The sequence below is a fragment of the Phyllobates terribilis genome, unplaced genomic scaffold, assembly GCF_046119375.1.
Source record: "Phyllobates terribilis strain yellow unplaced genomic scaffold, ASM4611937v1 Scaffold_3__8_contigs__length_932513732, whole genome shotgun sequence".
NCBI classification, from domain to species: domain Eukaryota; kingdom Metazoa; phylum Chordata; class Amphibia; order Anura; family Dendrobatidae; genus Phyllobates; species Phyllobates terribilis.
In genome coordinates this window covers 289,602,777-289,617,694 of record NW_027362763.1, presented here as the reverse complement: position 1 = coordinate 289,617,694, position 14,918 = coordinate 289,602,777, and the positions used below count along the sequence as shown (strand labels likewise).

Sequence of the window (14,918 nt, the reverse complement as noted above, 5' to 3'; positions counted from 1 at the left end):
TTTAAAATAGTGTTTACAAATTGCTCAAAAAGGGCCATTGCTTCACGGGGAAAGATGCGGCTCAGTTTCAAGAGATATAACATACCAAATTTCACCAGAATTTACTATAAAAAAGTAAGCCAACCAAGAGAACTTTGCAGGGTAAATATTGCACAGGATTAGTAAATCTTCCCCAAAGTCAGTATGCCAGGGCAATCTAATATTACACAAGGAGGACTACATAGAAGGTCTCTGCCCATTGTCCTGCAGACACACTATATTAGGAGCGGTCTGCCTTCTGTAAGAGGTCTGCAGACAAAACAGCTACTGTGAAAACCCTACAAATAAGCAGATATTACATCTGGTCAAGGAAGAGAGTTTTGAAAATCAAAATTATTTTTGGAAATTACTATTATGCTATTCCGCTTAATGCTTAAGGGTATGCTTAAGGGTTTTCAAAAGGTGGAACTACTGAGGCATCACAAATATACATTTCTTGGATTTAACTATTCAATATTACTTTTAGACTGCCATGAAGACTGCCCTCACCCTCACAGCAAGACCCCCTGTAATTTCCGTAATATAATGTGCAGGTGTAGAATAGCGGCCTAAAAAAAAAAAAAAAGAGCCACCTTTGCTGGACATAAAATCAGAGACATTATTTGTATCTGAGGAGGAATATTAGACAGAGAAAGCTGAAGGGCAGAATCTCCCAGGACTGAGCGGCAGCCGTGCTGATGTGGGACTCCCAAGTGTGATATCACCATGGGCCGTCCAGGCAAGAATCGTAGCTGCAGGATAAAAGGTAATGAGCTGAGAGCAGGTGAGCTGGAATACTGCGGCCCTGATCTTTACTATGCCCCTCTGATGGTCAGAAACTTATGATCATTATTTCATTGCTTTTGTTTATTCAGCCTTTACTTTACCTTGGATGCAGCAAATGTGGTCGGCTGGTGCCATCATCTTCCTGCTTGATGACTGGGTACCAAGAAGGCAATTCCAAGGTCTGGATATGTTCAGTCTAAGAAAAAGACACAGGAAACAATAAGTCTATGTTCAGCTACTACACAACAGACAAGTCAACTCACGAGGTTTTACCGAGACTCACACGATTAAGTCACATGATTATATACACTGGTCATACTTTTTGTAAGAGGTGGGGGTAAGTGGCTGTCATGTGCCGCATGTTAATCTGTTCTGGGTGCTACCTTGCCGTGCTCACTTTGCAGGACAGCAGCCCCATAAGAGAATGACATTTTGACTACATACTGCAATACTGTATTGTTTCAGTATATAGAAAAAGTGATCACTCACATCATTGACAGAAAACTAATAAAAAAAAGAAGTCACAGATATCAGAAAGTGGGTTTAAAAAAAACAAACACGTTTTTGCATTTTTATTTCCCATTACTTGTACAGTGTTTAACTTTGTACAATTTGGGCATCACTGAAATCATACTAACCTAAAAAATCTAATTGCCAGGTCACTTGTACTGCACAATGAAACAGTTAAAAAAAAAAAAAAAAAATGGAGGAGGATAGTTTTGGTTTATGCTTTTTTACCATTGCACCACAGTTGCTCAATTTTTATTTGCAGTTTTCCAGCACATTGCAAACTACAACTTGTGCATCTAAAAAAAGACAAAACATTGTACCGCAGTGGCAATGGCTCAAAATATAAGATTATATCTCCATCGCTTGAGGGGGAAAAAAAAGAGAAAACCCCCCCCCACAAAACTAAAAAAATAATTGCTTGTCCTGGGAAGGAGATACTAAAACAAAATTGGCCCATATAGCAATAAGCCACTTTAAACAAATTTGCATTACTTTACAGTTACAACTTCTTCCACCAATCACTAATTCGCTGAATTAAATAACCACAACTGGACAACCGTCCGGTTACCGTACCTCAACTGATCGAACTTATACACTCTGTTAAATCAGACTTGTCATAAGTCAATATTTTTGGACTGACTTAAAAACATTATGGATAACAATTTTTATTTTCTGTATTCAGGTCTGGGCTCTGTTCACATCTGCATAGTTATTTGTGTGATAAACCACAATGCAGTGCTGTGCACAACATGGCCATGGTCTGCAGCAAATATTTATGCAGTGTTGTCCATGCTTTTGCCACGTTTAGCTAAGGGGAAACTCAATTCATTATTGTATACAAGAGAAAAAGCCTTGAAAATAAATCAATGTGACACTGCTTTCATCTCCAAGACATAGTGACCTTTCACAGGTGCGTCTGGGTCTGCAGCTGCTCAGATCAAGCACAATGGTCCTCTATAAGGGCACGGCAGACAGGTCCTACGTCCTGCTCCTTCAGCCTAATGATAGCAAGCAGGTGACCACAAGACCAGCAAAATAGAGCTTTGATCAGTAGTGCAGGTATATGGCCACATTCACATTCAGTATTTGCAAGCCAATACCAAGAATGATACAATCAGAAGAAAAGTATAGTAGAAACACGTCACCACTTCTGCATTTTTCACGCACTGATTTCGGCTTACAAATATTGACCAAATATTGAACGTAATGAATGTGGCCTAAAGATGAAAATCAGGGCGGCACTCACCAAATGCTAAGCTTCACTCAATTTATCAATGAAGGAACAGAGGATCGTGGAGGAACAGTGGCCACCATTAGTAAATGGAGCCACGTTAGCAGTCATGAGTGCCCTGGTTTTCGTCTTTACACCTGCACTACGGCCTTCAGTGAGCATCACTTCTGCTACGAGCAGTATGCCCAAGAGGTGCATCTTCTGGTGAACATCACCCTTATGGGATACCAGCAGTGCAAGTGTTTCTTCTATTTGGACAATGGAGTTTTGGGAAAAACTTTGAGGGTGCCCACACTATGATATAAATAATGAGGCTGCGTTTATTACATAAATTGTACATTTATTACATAAATTGTGAACCTTCTGCACTCTCTGCATTTCTCAGACAAGTCGCCCGACCAAGAACATCTGTGCAACTTGCTTGGCGACTATTTTAGAGCTGCAATTTTGCAAGAGATAAAACAGCCAAATAACCAACAACTTGCATACACCTTGAATTGAAGTCTATGGCAAGATAGTTGCATGCGAAATGCGACCAGCATCAGAAAATCCAACACATTTGGAAAGCTTTGCGATTGTGTTGTAGTAGGTTGCAACGCAACACCATAGGCAATCATTACATGCGCTGTCATAATGAGACATTGTGTCCCTGCGCTAAGGGGGCATTCGTATGCAGCAGACAGGTTGTAAAAATATCTACAATTGACCTATTTCACCTGATTTTCTGTTGCAAAATTTTCTGAAACAAATCTGCTCCATGTGACTGTACCCTAAAGTGGACTTCTGACGAGGCATAACGCTATCATCTTAATATATAAAAGATGGTGCAGGGAAACACGCTCACAGGCAATGCAAGTTTCTGACATATTGGGCAAAGACACAAAGACTAACCTTTCATACGTGAATCTCCTTGCAAACCATTTACTAAAGGGGTCTTGCCATCAAATAAAAGGCATGCCTAGTATATGCCATCACTTTACGATTGGTGGAGGTCCAACGTCTGGAACCGCTCAGACTGAGAATAAAGCAGCAGCAGCATAGCTTCAGTCCGGTGAAGAATGCAAGTAAAGCCACGCTATGTAGAGAAAAAAAGTGGCACCTTGATTCTCAGGACGGGTGGGGTTCCCTGAAATTCGTCTGCCACTAATCAGGAAGTAATATGTCCCCCTTCATAAAATGGGAATTCCTCTTTCTGAAACTTATGGCTTCTGTACTCAGATTTTGCAACAAATCCAAGTGAATCTGAAACCTATTTGGAACGGGCAAAACTATCTACGAAAAATCACCCCCACAACATAACAGGTTTGACCAGAAACCTAGAGTGAAAACTGAAGCAAAGCTCCGGGAGATCAGGCTGCAATATGGAGGAGTGTTAGCCCATTGGTCTGATAAAGTACACTGCAGAATAAAAAGTCTATGTAGTCTATGGGCATAATATGCCCAAATGATAGGTAGATTTAATTTCTGAATCAAAGCTAAAATCTAACATAATAATAGAGCTTAAATATCAATGCAAATGACAGCAACCGCTTAGGGGGGAGTCTAGTCTGTATCATTAGGAGAGCGCAGGGCTGAATATTACCGAGGACACTTCATACCTGATTCTATCTGCCGAGTTCAAACAATGAATAAAACATGTAAGAAATCTCATGGAGAGCATAATGGCTATTAAACCCAAGAGGGTTAGGAATTTTCGAGCATTGCTCCTACAAATACCATATTTTGTGTGCATTATTACAATAGTCAATAGCTCTACACTGGAAGCATTTCTACATCAGCCATTGATGCCGGGACGGTGCGCTTTAGAGAGCCTCAATTACTGAAATAAAGGTTTGTTAGGTTTTCTGTAAATTAATTTATATAATGAATAATAGTGCAAGATATTCTGTGTGGGTTATTTTCTATAGAAAACAAGTTCAGCTGTGTATATAAATATTTTTTTTTGTAGAAATGTCAGCTATTTGCTATACACTCAGTAAAAAGTACTCTATGATGACCAGTAGGTGTTCGATGGCCAGTTTTCCACCTCTCATACTCCTCTGTGCAAGGACTTGTTTTGTGAATGAAGCCGGTCCGCAATGTGTCTACCCAACCGTCTTCAAGTGGAAATCCAATAAAATGGGTAGTCTACTACTAGAATGTCTTCCGAGAGTTCATCCCTTTCACATCAGTAAAGGTGATATTATAGTAGCTGCAGAGTTATTGTAGGTTCTGGGCTTTGGTGAAGAGATAGTCACTATCTTCCCCCTCAAATCCTAACTGGTTGCAATTTCAAGAGTTATGCACAAGAGAGTTGTGTGAAGCGCAGACAAGACCCAAGATGGACGTTTGTGAGGACGGAGATATGAACTAAGTTCTGTGGACAATGAAGAGATTTGTAGAGGGGGAAAGTGGATTAATCAAGCCGCAGAAATGATTTTTTGGGGAGGGGTGCAAGAGTGTTATTTGGGAGGCCACAGAGAATGAAAAGCAATACTCTAGGCAGGAGATGAGAACATACACTGACATATTTGCAAACAGGGGACAATGCAAAGCTGGTCACAGCCAAACTGGTTTCACACATCCATGAAACACAGACCGGCTCATATAACAATACCTGACTCGACCACTGATCTCCTAACACGAGCTGACTGCCTCATATGAGACCTGGCCAGGTATTGCAATCAGAGCAAGGTCCTTATGGATAGGTATGGTGGAGGTGGGATTGGTGAAAAAATAATGGCTTCAGTTTTTTCCAAGGTGAGTTTGCACAGGATGAGTAGGAGGAGGATATATCTATCTAAAACTATTTTATTCCCCCCAACTCTTTTTTTTTTTAAAGCGGATTTAAGAGATGGAATAAGACCCATTTGCTCACCTGATGAATCCAGTGCCACCCCCTCCCCGCCTGTGTTCACTGTGCCGCAGCAGAGAGGTGCCAATCTACCCACATGACAGCTGCATACAAGCAGACTGCGGAGGTCAACGTTAGACTGAAGTGGTCAGAGGTAAGTGAGCATGCCATCGCTCCCAACTCCATACACAAGAACATTCAGCTTGGCCAAGGGTGCAGGTGCTTTATTGGGAAAAGCAGAAAAAGCCGCTGACAGACATAACCATCCCCCAATATAATCTGTCACCTGCTGAAATTGGCGGGGTTCACTGACTTATCTAATGCGTATGGGGCCATTAGACCAGCAGAGAACGCTGGAGCAATGGGAGGGATGTATCAGGTGAGTAATGCTTTTTATGGGTTTGATACTGCCACTTTCCCCATATAGCTAATTGTTTTCTTATCCTGTAAAACTTGAAGACCTCCAATTGGAATAAACAATGTTAGTTTTATATGGGAAAGTAAGATAAGTGGCTGTCAGACAACTTGTCACACCTATTGAAAAAGGGATAGTCCAGCACTGGACAACCTCTTAACTGGTAAAGTGCCCTCATATAAAATAAAAAAAATAAAAAAACACCACACACCATTTACTCACCTTCCAGACTCGCAATGTTCCTGCAATGTCGGCGCTGAGTCCCCCGGCGGTCACATTACATTATTTCATGTGACCGCTGCAGCCTTCACGCTCTGAGTACTGAAAGGCTACAACTGATCTGATCACTTCCAGGAGGCACAGCGCCGACGTTGCAGGAATGGTGCCAGTCTGCATGTCGAGTCTTAGCCCTTCTATCTGGGGCACTTGTGCGCGTAAGGAGGGGTGGTTTAGTAGTCAACAACCCCTTTAAGGGAAAGCAACCATCATTTTAGCAGAAAGCCACACTGAAATGTAAGGTATGAGGCATATTTTGTTTTGTCAGTGACAAACTTTTTAGCCAACTTCTATCCCAAGGAAGGCATACTGCCATCTTCATAGAACAGCAATAAAATCAGATATTCTACAAGCGATAAAGTAGCGTGTAAACTGCACCCATACTGCCCACACTCTCTAATGCACTGGCTGCTAACATCTCACAGTACGGAGTAGCTACAGAAGAGCTGGCTTAAAAGGGAGCCGAGATAAAGCATTGTGTATACAGCCACATCTATAACAGCAGCTGCAACAATAAAAATCACTAACAGCCTTTTGGCTTCAAGGCACATCCCCATCTATATGCTTCGTTCCCAGAAATTGTATATAGTTGCTCACATCCCTCCGATGCTCTTCATATAACGTTTAAAAACCATTTAACATTGCATAAAGCGGAGAAAGGAAAGATCTGGTGCGCAAGTCCTAATGATGACTCAGATCGCGCCAGATACTGTACCACCGATTACTTCTGCTCTTACAGCTTTCATATTTAGTCTGTGGTTTGCTGGTGGTCTCAGTCTCTCAGAGGAAATGTTCATTACAGCAGAGGTGAGTGTGCACGCCGGTCGACAGAGGATATCTAGAGACCTTCAAGGAGTTGTACATCCCTTAGTAAGAGAATATCACATAGCAACCAATCTTTGCTCTCATTCACAATGGGTGATGGTGACATAATGGAGGCAACGCTTAGGACCCAAATGTGTTGCTGGAGGGAAGGCTGCTTGGAGCTGTCACATTGAGCAGAAATGAACAGGAGAGTATAGAGAAAAGTCCAATCCGGCTGTAGAATTTGCTTTGAAAATATATATATTATATACACACGGCAGTACAGGATTGTAATACATAAGTGAAGAAAGCCAATAATAACCAAATGCGATGTAGTATCCAGCTTACTTTCACTATACTCTTCCCCCACAGCATGAGGCTTATCAAATATTAAATATTCATCCTCTGAAGAGCATTCTGGTTTTTCACACATAACCTTCAAGTATAGTAATAATGGTCAATAAACGCGCTATAAGTACACGTAATGATGATGTACAGCCACCTGGGTATGAAACCTGCTGTGTCACCATTATCATTCACTTTATTGGCATCCGAAGGTCTCTATACATGGCAGTAGTCCCATGCATACTGTATGGCTAGTGATTATGGTGACCATAGATGGCACATGCCGCAGTGACAAAATGGATCTCTTAATACCACATTTAATACATTTTCATTCTGCACACGTGACGGGAACCACTGAAGAAATAGAAATGCATAAATGTATATTGTGTGGCAAGTTGTTTTTTTAAAATAAATATTTAGAAGACAACTATACCATGTGCTGACCTATAAATGCAACTCGCATCAAAAGAAAGAACATCTAAAATGAAATACACAGACGTATTAGTCTGAATTATTGTGTTGTATCTATACTGACAGGAGGGGAAAACACCTGGACAATGAATACCCTGCAACTTCAATGTCTGTCGCAAGATGGTAGTATATAACCACAATTAGTAAAACACAACTATTTTCATGCTCTCAAGGAGAAAAACAATGTAGTAAAGTAGAGCCAAGGTATATAAAGGCATTGCTTGACCCCAAATCAAGCCCCACAGCTAGCCAGATAGGATGGCTAAGGGTATGTGCCCACGATTCAGAAAATTTCTGCTTCATTTCTGCATGTCCTTTCCCGGAAAAACGTGTGCGGAATTTGACACGTGTTTTTCGCGCGTTTTGCACATGCGGAATTGCCTTGCGTTTTTTAATGCATAGAGAAGGCAATTCCGCAAGCGTAAACGCACAAATAGTGGACATGCTGTGGATATTTTCCGCACATCAAAAACTGTCATGGGGGACGGATTACCAAGCGTTTTACAAGTGTTTACGCTGCGCAAATTCCGCAGCCAAAACGCTTGTAAAACGCATCGTGGGCACACAGCCTAATAACACAAGAAAAAAAGGTGGTAAATGCCTGTTGAAGGCACATAAATAGTCAACACAGCAACACAGTCAAAGTAACAACATAGAACAGTAGGGACCCTGGGATCTACTGCACCTGATGCACGTTTCGCTTGAAAAGCTGCATCCGGGAGACTGGTAATTCTGTTTTTTTGTGCATGCTTCAAAGGGTGTTTTTCCAGAGTCATCAGCCTTTCTGAGGGGCTTACTTTGCGACCCCACACATCTTTGTGGAGTTGATTCGTGCCTTATATCCCTTAGTTCTACTATATTTTCTATACTGTTTCTTGTTGGCAACATAAAAATATTAGGTTTTGCACTTCTAGTCCAATACAGTGATCTTGTGGTAGATATTGATATTGCAGGATGTACAATCTCATCGAGGTGTTTTCCCATCCTGTTTGTCTGTATTTTTGTGATCTTCTGCTATTTCTACACCAAGGCCTTCTTTGTATTTCATTTAGTTGCATTAATAAAGATGTGCATTTCACAAATAGAACAGATACCCATTATAGTCTAGGCAACTGTTTACATGTTAGTCTGAATGTCAAAATAAATAACAATTGTCATTTTTTTTTTTACACTGAAATAAAAAAATAGACTTAATAGCACAAGACAAAAATTTTTTTAAAGCTTTGTGTGTCCCGGATGGCAAATTTCGGGCGGCTTTTCCTCACTATGATCACTTAGTGACAAGTCTCTCCATGTCTCTCCCATGTGTGTGCATAAGGAGAAACCTGTCACTCAAAGGACGGGGGAGAAGTCTCCAGGGACTTGCCTCCGACTAGTCATATGGAAAACATAGGTGATGATTGATCAAAGCTTTTACGACAGAATACTTGTGTAAAACACTTCGAAAAGTTACAAAATTTTTGTGCAACAAAATTGTCACTTTTGCCATTTTCCTCTCTTACTTTGGCGTCAAAGACCTTGCCCTATCTTGGATCTCCTCATACCTTTCTAACCTCACATTTAGCATCTCCCACTCCCACACTACCTCCTCATCTCGCCCCCTCTCTGTTGGAGTCCCTCAAGGCTCTGCCCTAGGACCTCTACTCTTCTCAATCTATACCTTTGGCCTGGGATAGCTCATAAAATCCCATGACTTCCAGTACCATCAGTACGCTGATGACACCCAAATCTACCTCTCTGGCCCAGATGTCACCTCTCTGCTGTCCAGAATCCCAGCATGTTTATCAGCCATATCCTCCTTCTCCTCCCGCTACCTCAAGCTCAATGTAGACAAAACTGAACTCATCTTTCCCCCATCTCGCATATCTTTCCCACCTGATCTTTCTATCACAATAAATGACATCACTCTTTCCCCTGTACCGACAATCCGCTGCCTCGGAGTAATCTTTAACTCTGCCCTGTCCTTCAAACCCCACATCCAATCTCTCACCACCTCCTGTCACCTCCAGCTCAAAAATATTTCCAGAATCGGTCTTTTCCTCAACCCTCAATCTACCAAACTGCTTGTGCATGCCCTCATCATCTCCCGCCTCGACTACTGCAACATCCTCCTCTGTGGCCTACCTGTTAACACTCTCGCACCCCTCCAGTCCATCCTTAACTCTGATGTGCGACCGGTCCATCTCTCACCTAGCTACTCCTCTGCTACCCTCCTTTGCAAATCCCTTCACTGGCTCCCAATTGCCCAGCGTATCCAGTTCAAACTACTAATACTGACGTACAAAGCCATCCCTAACCTTTCTTCTCCATACATCTCTGAACTAATCTCCCGATATATTCCCTTACGTAATCTCCGGTCCTCCCAAGACCTCCTTCTCTCCTCCACACTTATTCGTTCCTCACCAAATCGCCTCCAAGATTTCTCCCGAATATTCCCCATCCTATGGAATTCTGTGCCTCAACACGTCCGATTATCCACCACACCTGGATCTTTCAGACGGAACCTGAAAACCCATCTCTTCAAACAAGTTTACAGCCTGCCATGACCTTGCTTGCTGCCACCTTAACAACACCGGAGCTACTGCAACCCCCCAACCTACTGTCTCCTTCTCCGTTCCTGTAGAATGGAAGCCTGCAAGGGCAGGGTCCTCTTCCCCCGCACCAGTCTCATTGTTTATATGTTTACTGTAAGCGATATCTGTATTTTGTATGTAACCCCTTCTCATGTACAGCGCCATGGAATCAATGGCGCTATATAAATAAATATTTTCATGCTAGTTTGAAGCAGCAGTGCCAAAATGGGTGTGTCTGGTGTGCTATGAGGCATGGATATGCCTGCCCATCAAATTCTGCAAAAAGGTGCCAACGTATTTTTTTGAGTCAGAAATGCTATTCCAGCCCCTGACTGAAATAGCATTTCTGGTAAGGCACAACAGAGGCGCACACCACTGATTAGGTGCAATGAATTCACGAAGTGATGTGCGCCTCATAATGAATTCTATACATTGCATCCAATGAGCCCGTTTATTAAGGCTGGGGTATGAAATACCAGTCTTAATGAATCGGTCCCATAGTCCCCAGTCAGCTTTACAAAGTATGAGCTCTCTGAAACCCCACAGCATTTTAGAGTAGGGCTATGTTCACATGTCAAGTAGTGATCAGTTAGAACAGATCCAGCAGCAATCCGCTGGCAAAAAAGTTGTCCAGACACAACTTTTTAGTCAGTTTTTAAATAACTGATCTCTGCTGGATCCGTTTTTATAACATTGAAGTCTATGGAAAACAGATTCATTAATTAGCCATCTGTTTTTCTTTCATTTGTAATGGATTCGCTTTTTGCTGACTGGATCCAGTAAGCAAAAAATTGATCCGTTACAAATGAAAGAAAAATGGATGGCTAATTAATGGATCCGACCAACATGTAATATCAGTGACTACAGCCCCAGAATGCAGGAAATGATTATACATTAATCGCTGAAATTACAGTGGAATCACTAATACCAATCGCTAGATGGTGTGCAGTGCCTACACATAGTATGTATTCTACACTGCCTGCCCCTGCAGGACACAGGGCAGCATCACACTCCCTGCAGGATGTTACGTCACTTCCGCTTTACACAATAACCTTATATTAGCAAACTGATATTTCTGCCGTTTCCAAATATTAGTGATTGAACTCTTCATGTGTTACGGCTATAGTCAAATTATTCATGTTGACAAATGCTTAATCTCCAGCTCAGCGTACATGTATAATAAACGAGAAGCAGTCACATCCATATTTAATCACATAGTAGTAGAAGATTTTAGTTGTGTCCAATTATTTCTCTCTACTAAACTATCACTTTTAGCCAATAAATATTTGTACATCACTGGTCCACAGTGTAATCACAGTCTTTGTCCCAAAAATAGAAAGCCCCTTTGATAGATTCATTGGGAATCGTTTGCAAACACAATACTTTCACTACATATATCAGAGACAATGGAGCACATGCGACAGACATATCCATCATAATTATGTGCGAAATCCTAAACAGGCTGATAACTAACATAACAAAGCCATTGATCTGGTTCGCTCAGATGACAGGTAGACAAAAAAACGTGTAGGAACAGAGGTCAAAGAGGAGGTAGTACATGGGTCACCATGCCCCATACACATGTAACGAGCACACCACATTATGAGCAGAGTTAAAACAAATTACTGCATAATCCACAGAAGATGCAAGATCTTACAGTACTATATATGTAGATGGGATCCAGAACATTATTTATAATTCTGCGCGAATGACAGAAAATGCTGCAGATTCTCAACAGTCACGTGCATGAAGCAGTAGGCCGCATGTTAGCAGCAGAGATGTGTGCATACAACGTCCCTGCTCTGTGTGCCATCATATGGTCACTCCGCATGGTGCTAACAAGGACATTCATCCCCAGAAGAAATGCATTGAAGACAATACTAGAGTTGAGCAAATGGTTTCACAGAACCTTGGTCCAAGGCCATGATGGTACTCCGTGGCAGCCGTACCAGAGCCTTGACAAAGGTCCTACTACCTGCTGGCATCCTGGGCACCTCTTCCAATTATCTGGCCCTGCGACATGATCACTACTATCCTACTAATCAGAAGATGCGCCCAGCGAGCCGCAAATAGTGTGAAGTTCGCAATGCTGTGATCCGGCTGCCAATGAGTACCGCCGAGGTCCTGCAAATCATTTTGTGCAACTCTACTATGATGATGTACAATACAAAGTTATATTGTGGTACCGTGTTTGCCAGAAAAATCGATTTGTGGCATAAAAGTATTTACATCGATGTGCAACTCTACATAATTTCACTATAATATATGATGGACCATTCCAAAATTGTGGCTCTGTGGGAAGACATTTTCACAATACGTCTATTTGTATTTGTTGAAGGTTAAATAGCACCCCAGTAGAATTATGTGCGTGCCACTTGGGGGTCAGCAGAACTTGCATGGAGATGTAATAAGGCTATGCACATGAGCCCCTAAAGAAACACACTGGGAAAATTGATATAAATGGAAAAAAATCCTAATGAATGAACCAGAACTCAGAAAATGTGGCAAAAAGTGAAGTGCTTGCCTTGTGCCAAATTTCTTGGGTATTGTAAAGTCTCTTTATGCTTCACTAGATTCCATTTCAAAAGTGACAAGAAAAGGGGACATTGTTAGACAAGTGTTAGCCGACTACTTATGTGTCCGTCAGAAAAGACAAAAAACATATAAAAAGGAGCACAAACATGAGTCCATGCCTCACTGTAACGAATGGATCCATCAAGGGAATGTCTGAAGCCACAACAGCACTGCTGAGCAGCGTGTACCTAGTCCGAATTGCACCAGATTGCAAGCAGGGTTTTTTTAGCTAAATACTGGTGTAAGGTAAGCGCCAGCCAAAAGGTCGTGTAAGGAGAACTGTCTGACATGTCTGGCAAGTCGCAACAAATTTATCATTCAGCATGAGCCAGTGTGACTAGTTTGGCACAGCTTCTGACTGTCTGGTCTAGGTTTATCCTGTCTAACTTCAGGATAATAATAAATCTTCCACACTGGGTTATGCTTGATTAGGGCATCAAGATCAGGAAAGCATAAATCTCAGCATCACATACAGCCCCCTCCCCTCAGACCACTGAATCACGCACCACACAGCCCCCGAGTCACGCACAGCCCCCGCCCTTCAGCTTCAGACATCCCCCGAGTCACGCACAGCCCCCGCCCTTCAGCTTCAGACAGCCCCCGAGTCACGCACAGCCCCCGCCTTCAGCTTCAGACAGCCCCCGCCTTCACCTTCAGACAGCCCCCGCCTTCACCTTCAGACAGCCCCCGCCTTCACCTTCAGACAGCCCCCGCCTTCACCTTCAGACAGCCCCCGCCTTCACCTTCAGACAGCCCCCGCGTCACGCGCAGCCCCCGCCTTCAGCTTCAGACATCCCCCGCGTCACGCGCAGCCCCCGCCTTCAGCTTCAGACATCCCCCGCGTCACGCGCAGCCCCCGCCTTCAGCTTCAGACATCCCCCGCCTTCAGCTTCAGACATCCCCCGCGTCACAAGCAGCCCCTATCCTTCAGCTTCAGACATCCCCCGCGTCACAAGCAGCCCCTATCCTTCAGCTTCAGACATCCCCCGCGTCACAAGCAGCCCCTATCCTTCAGCTTCAGACATCCCCCGCGTCACAAGCAGCCCCTATCCTTCAGCTTCAGACATCCCCCGCGTCACAAGCAACCCCCGCCTTCAGCTTCAGACATCCCCCGCGTCAGGCGCAGCCCCCGCCTTCAGCTTCAGACATCCCCCGCGTCAGGCGCAGCCCCCGCCTTCAGCTTCAGACATCCCCCGCGTCAGGCGCAGCCCCCGCCTTCAGCTTCAGACATCCCCCGCGTCAGGCGCAGCCCCCGCCTTCAGCTTCAGACATCCCCCGCGTCACGCGCAGCCCCCGCCTTCAGCTTCAGACATCCCCCGCGTCACGCGCAGCCCCCGCCTTCAGCTTCAGACATCCCCCGCCTTCAGCTTCAGACATCCCCCGCGTCACAAGCAGCCCCTATCCTTCAGCTTCAGACATCCCCCGCGTCACAAGCAGCCCCTATCCTTCAGCTGCAGACATCCCCCGCGTCACAAGCAGCCCCTATCCTTCAGCTGCAGACATCCCCCGCGTCACAAGCAGCCCCTATCCTTCAGCTGCAGACATCCCCCGCGTCACGCGCAGCCCCCGCCTTCAGCTGCAGACATCCCCCGCGTCACGCGCAGCCCCCGCCTTCAGCTTCAGCTTCAGACATCACCCCCCACGCGCAGCCCCCGCCTTCACCTTCAGACATCACCCCCCACGCATCGCCCCAGCCTTCACCTTCAGACATCACCCCCCACGCATCGCCCTAGCCTTCACCTTCAGACATCACCCCCCACGCATAATGCACAACCCCTGCCCTCAAACCCCCACATCATGCACTGCCCCCACCCACAGACCCAGAACAGTGCATTTTTTTTTTTTTTTTAACATGTATTCTGCTAGAATTTTCAGTTCTGAATCACGGAAATCTGCTCCCTTAGCAGAAGGTTTTTCATAAAAATATTTCTCGGCTAGTGCCAAACATTTACAATTAGGGTTTACATACATGGGGGGAGACCATGTACAATATATCTTACAATGGAAAAGCCCTGTTGCAAATTCTCTTTGGTTATGCCCCTTCCTTGCCCAAGATCCCAAAACATATTGAAATGTTCCTTA

At 43.8% G+C, this 14,918-nt stretch overlaps 1 protein-coding gene across 1 annotated transcript in view; it reads right to left on the bottom strand.

Annotated features, from left to right (window-relative positions):
- SKIL (SKI like proto-oncogene) overlaps positions 1 to 14,918 on the bottom strand; it is a 46,711-nt gene that overhangs the window by 27,566 nt on the left and 4,227 nt on the right. Inside the window, exon 3 of the mRNA XM_073674878.1 lies at positions 906 to 1,000. Coding sequence (XP_073530979.1) covers positions 906 to 1,000 — 95 coding nt within the window. The remainder of the gene's footprint in view (positions 1 to 905; positions 1,001 to 14,918) is intronic.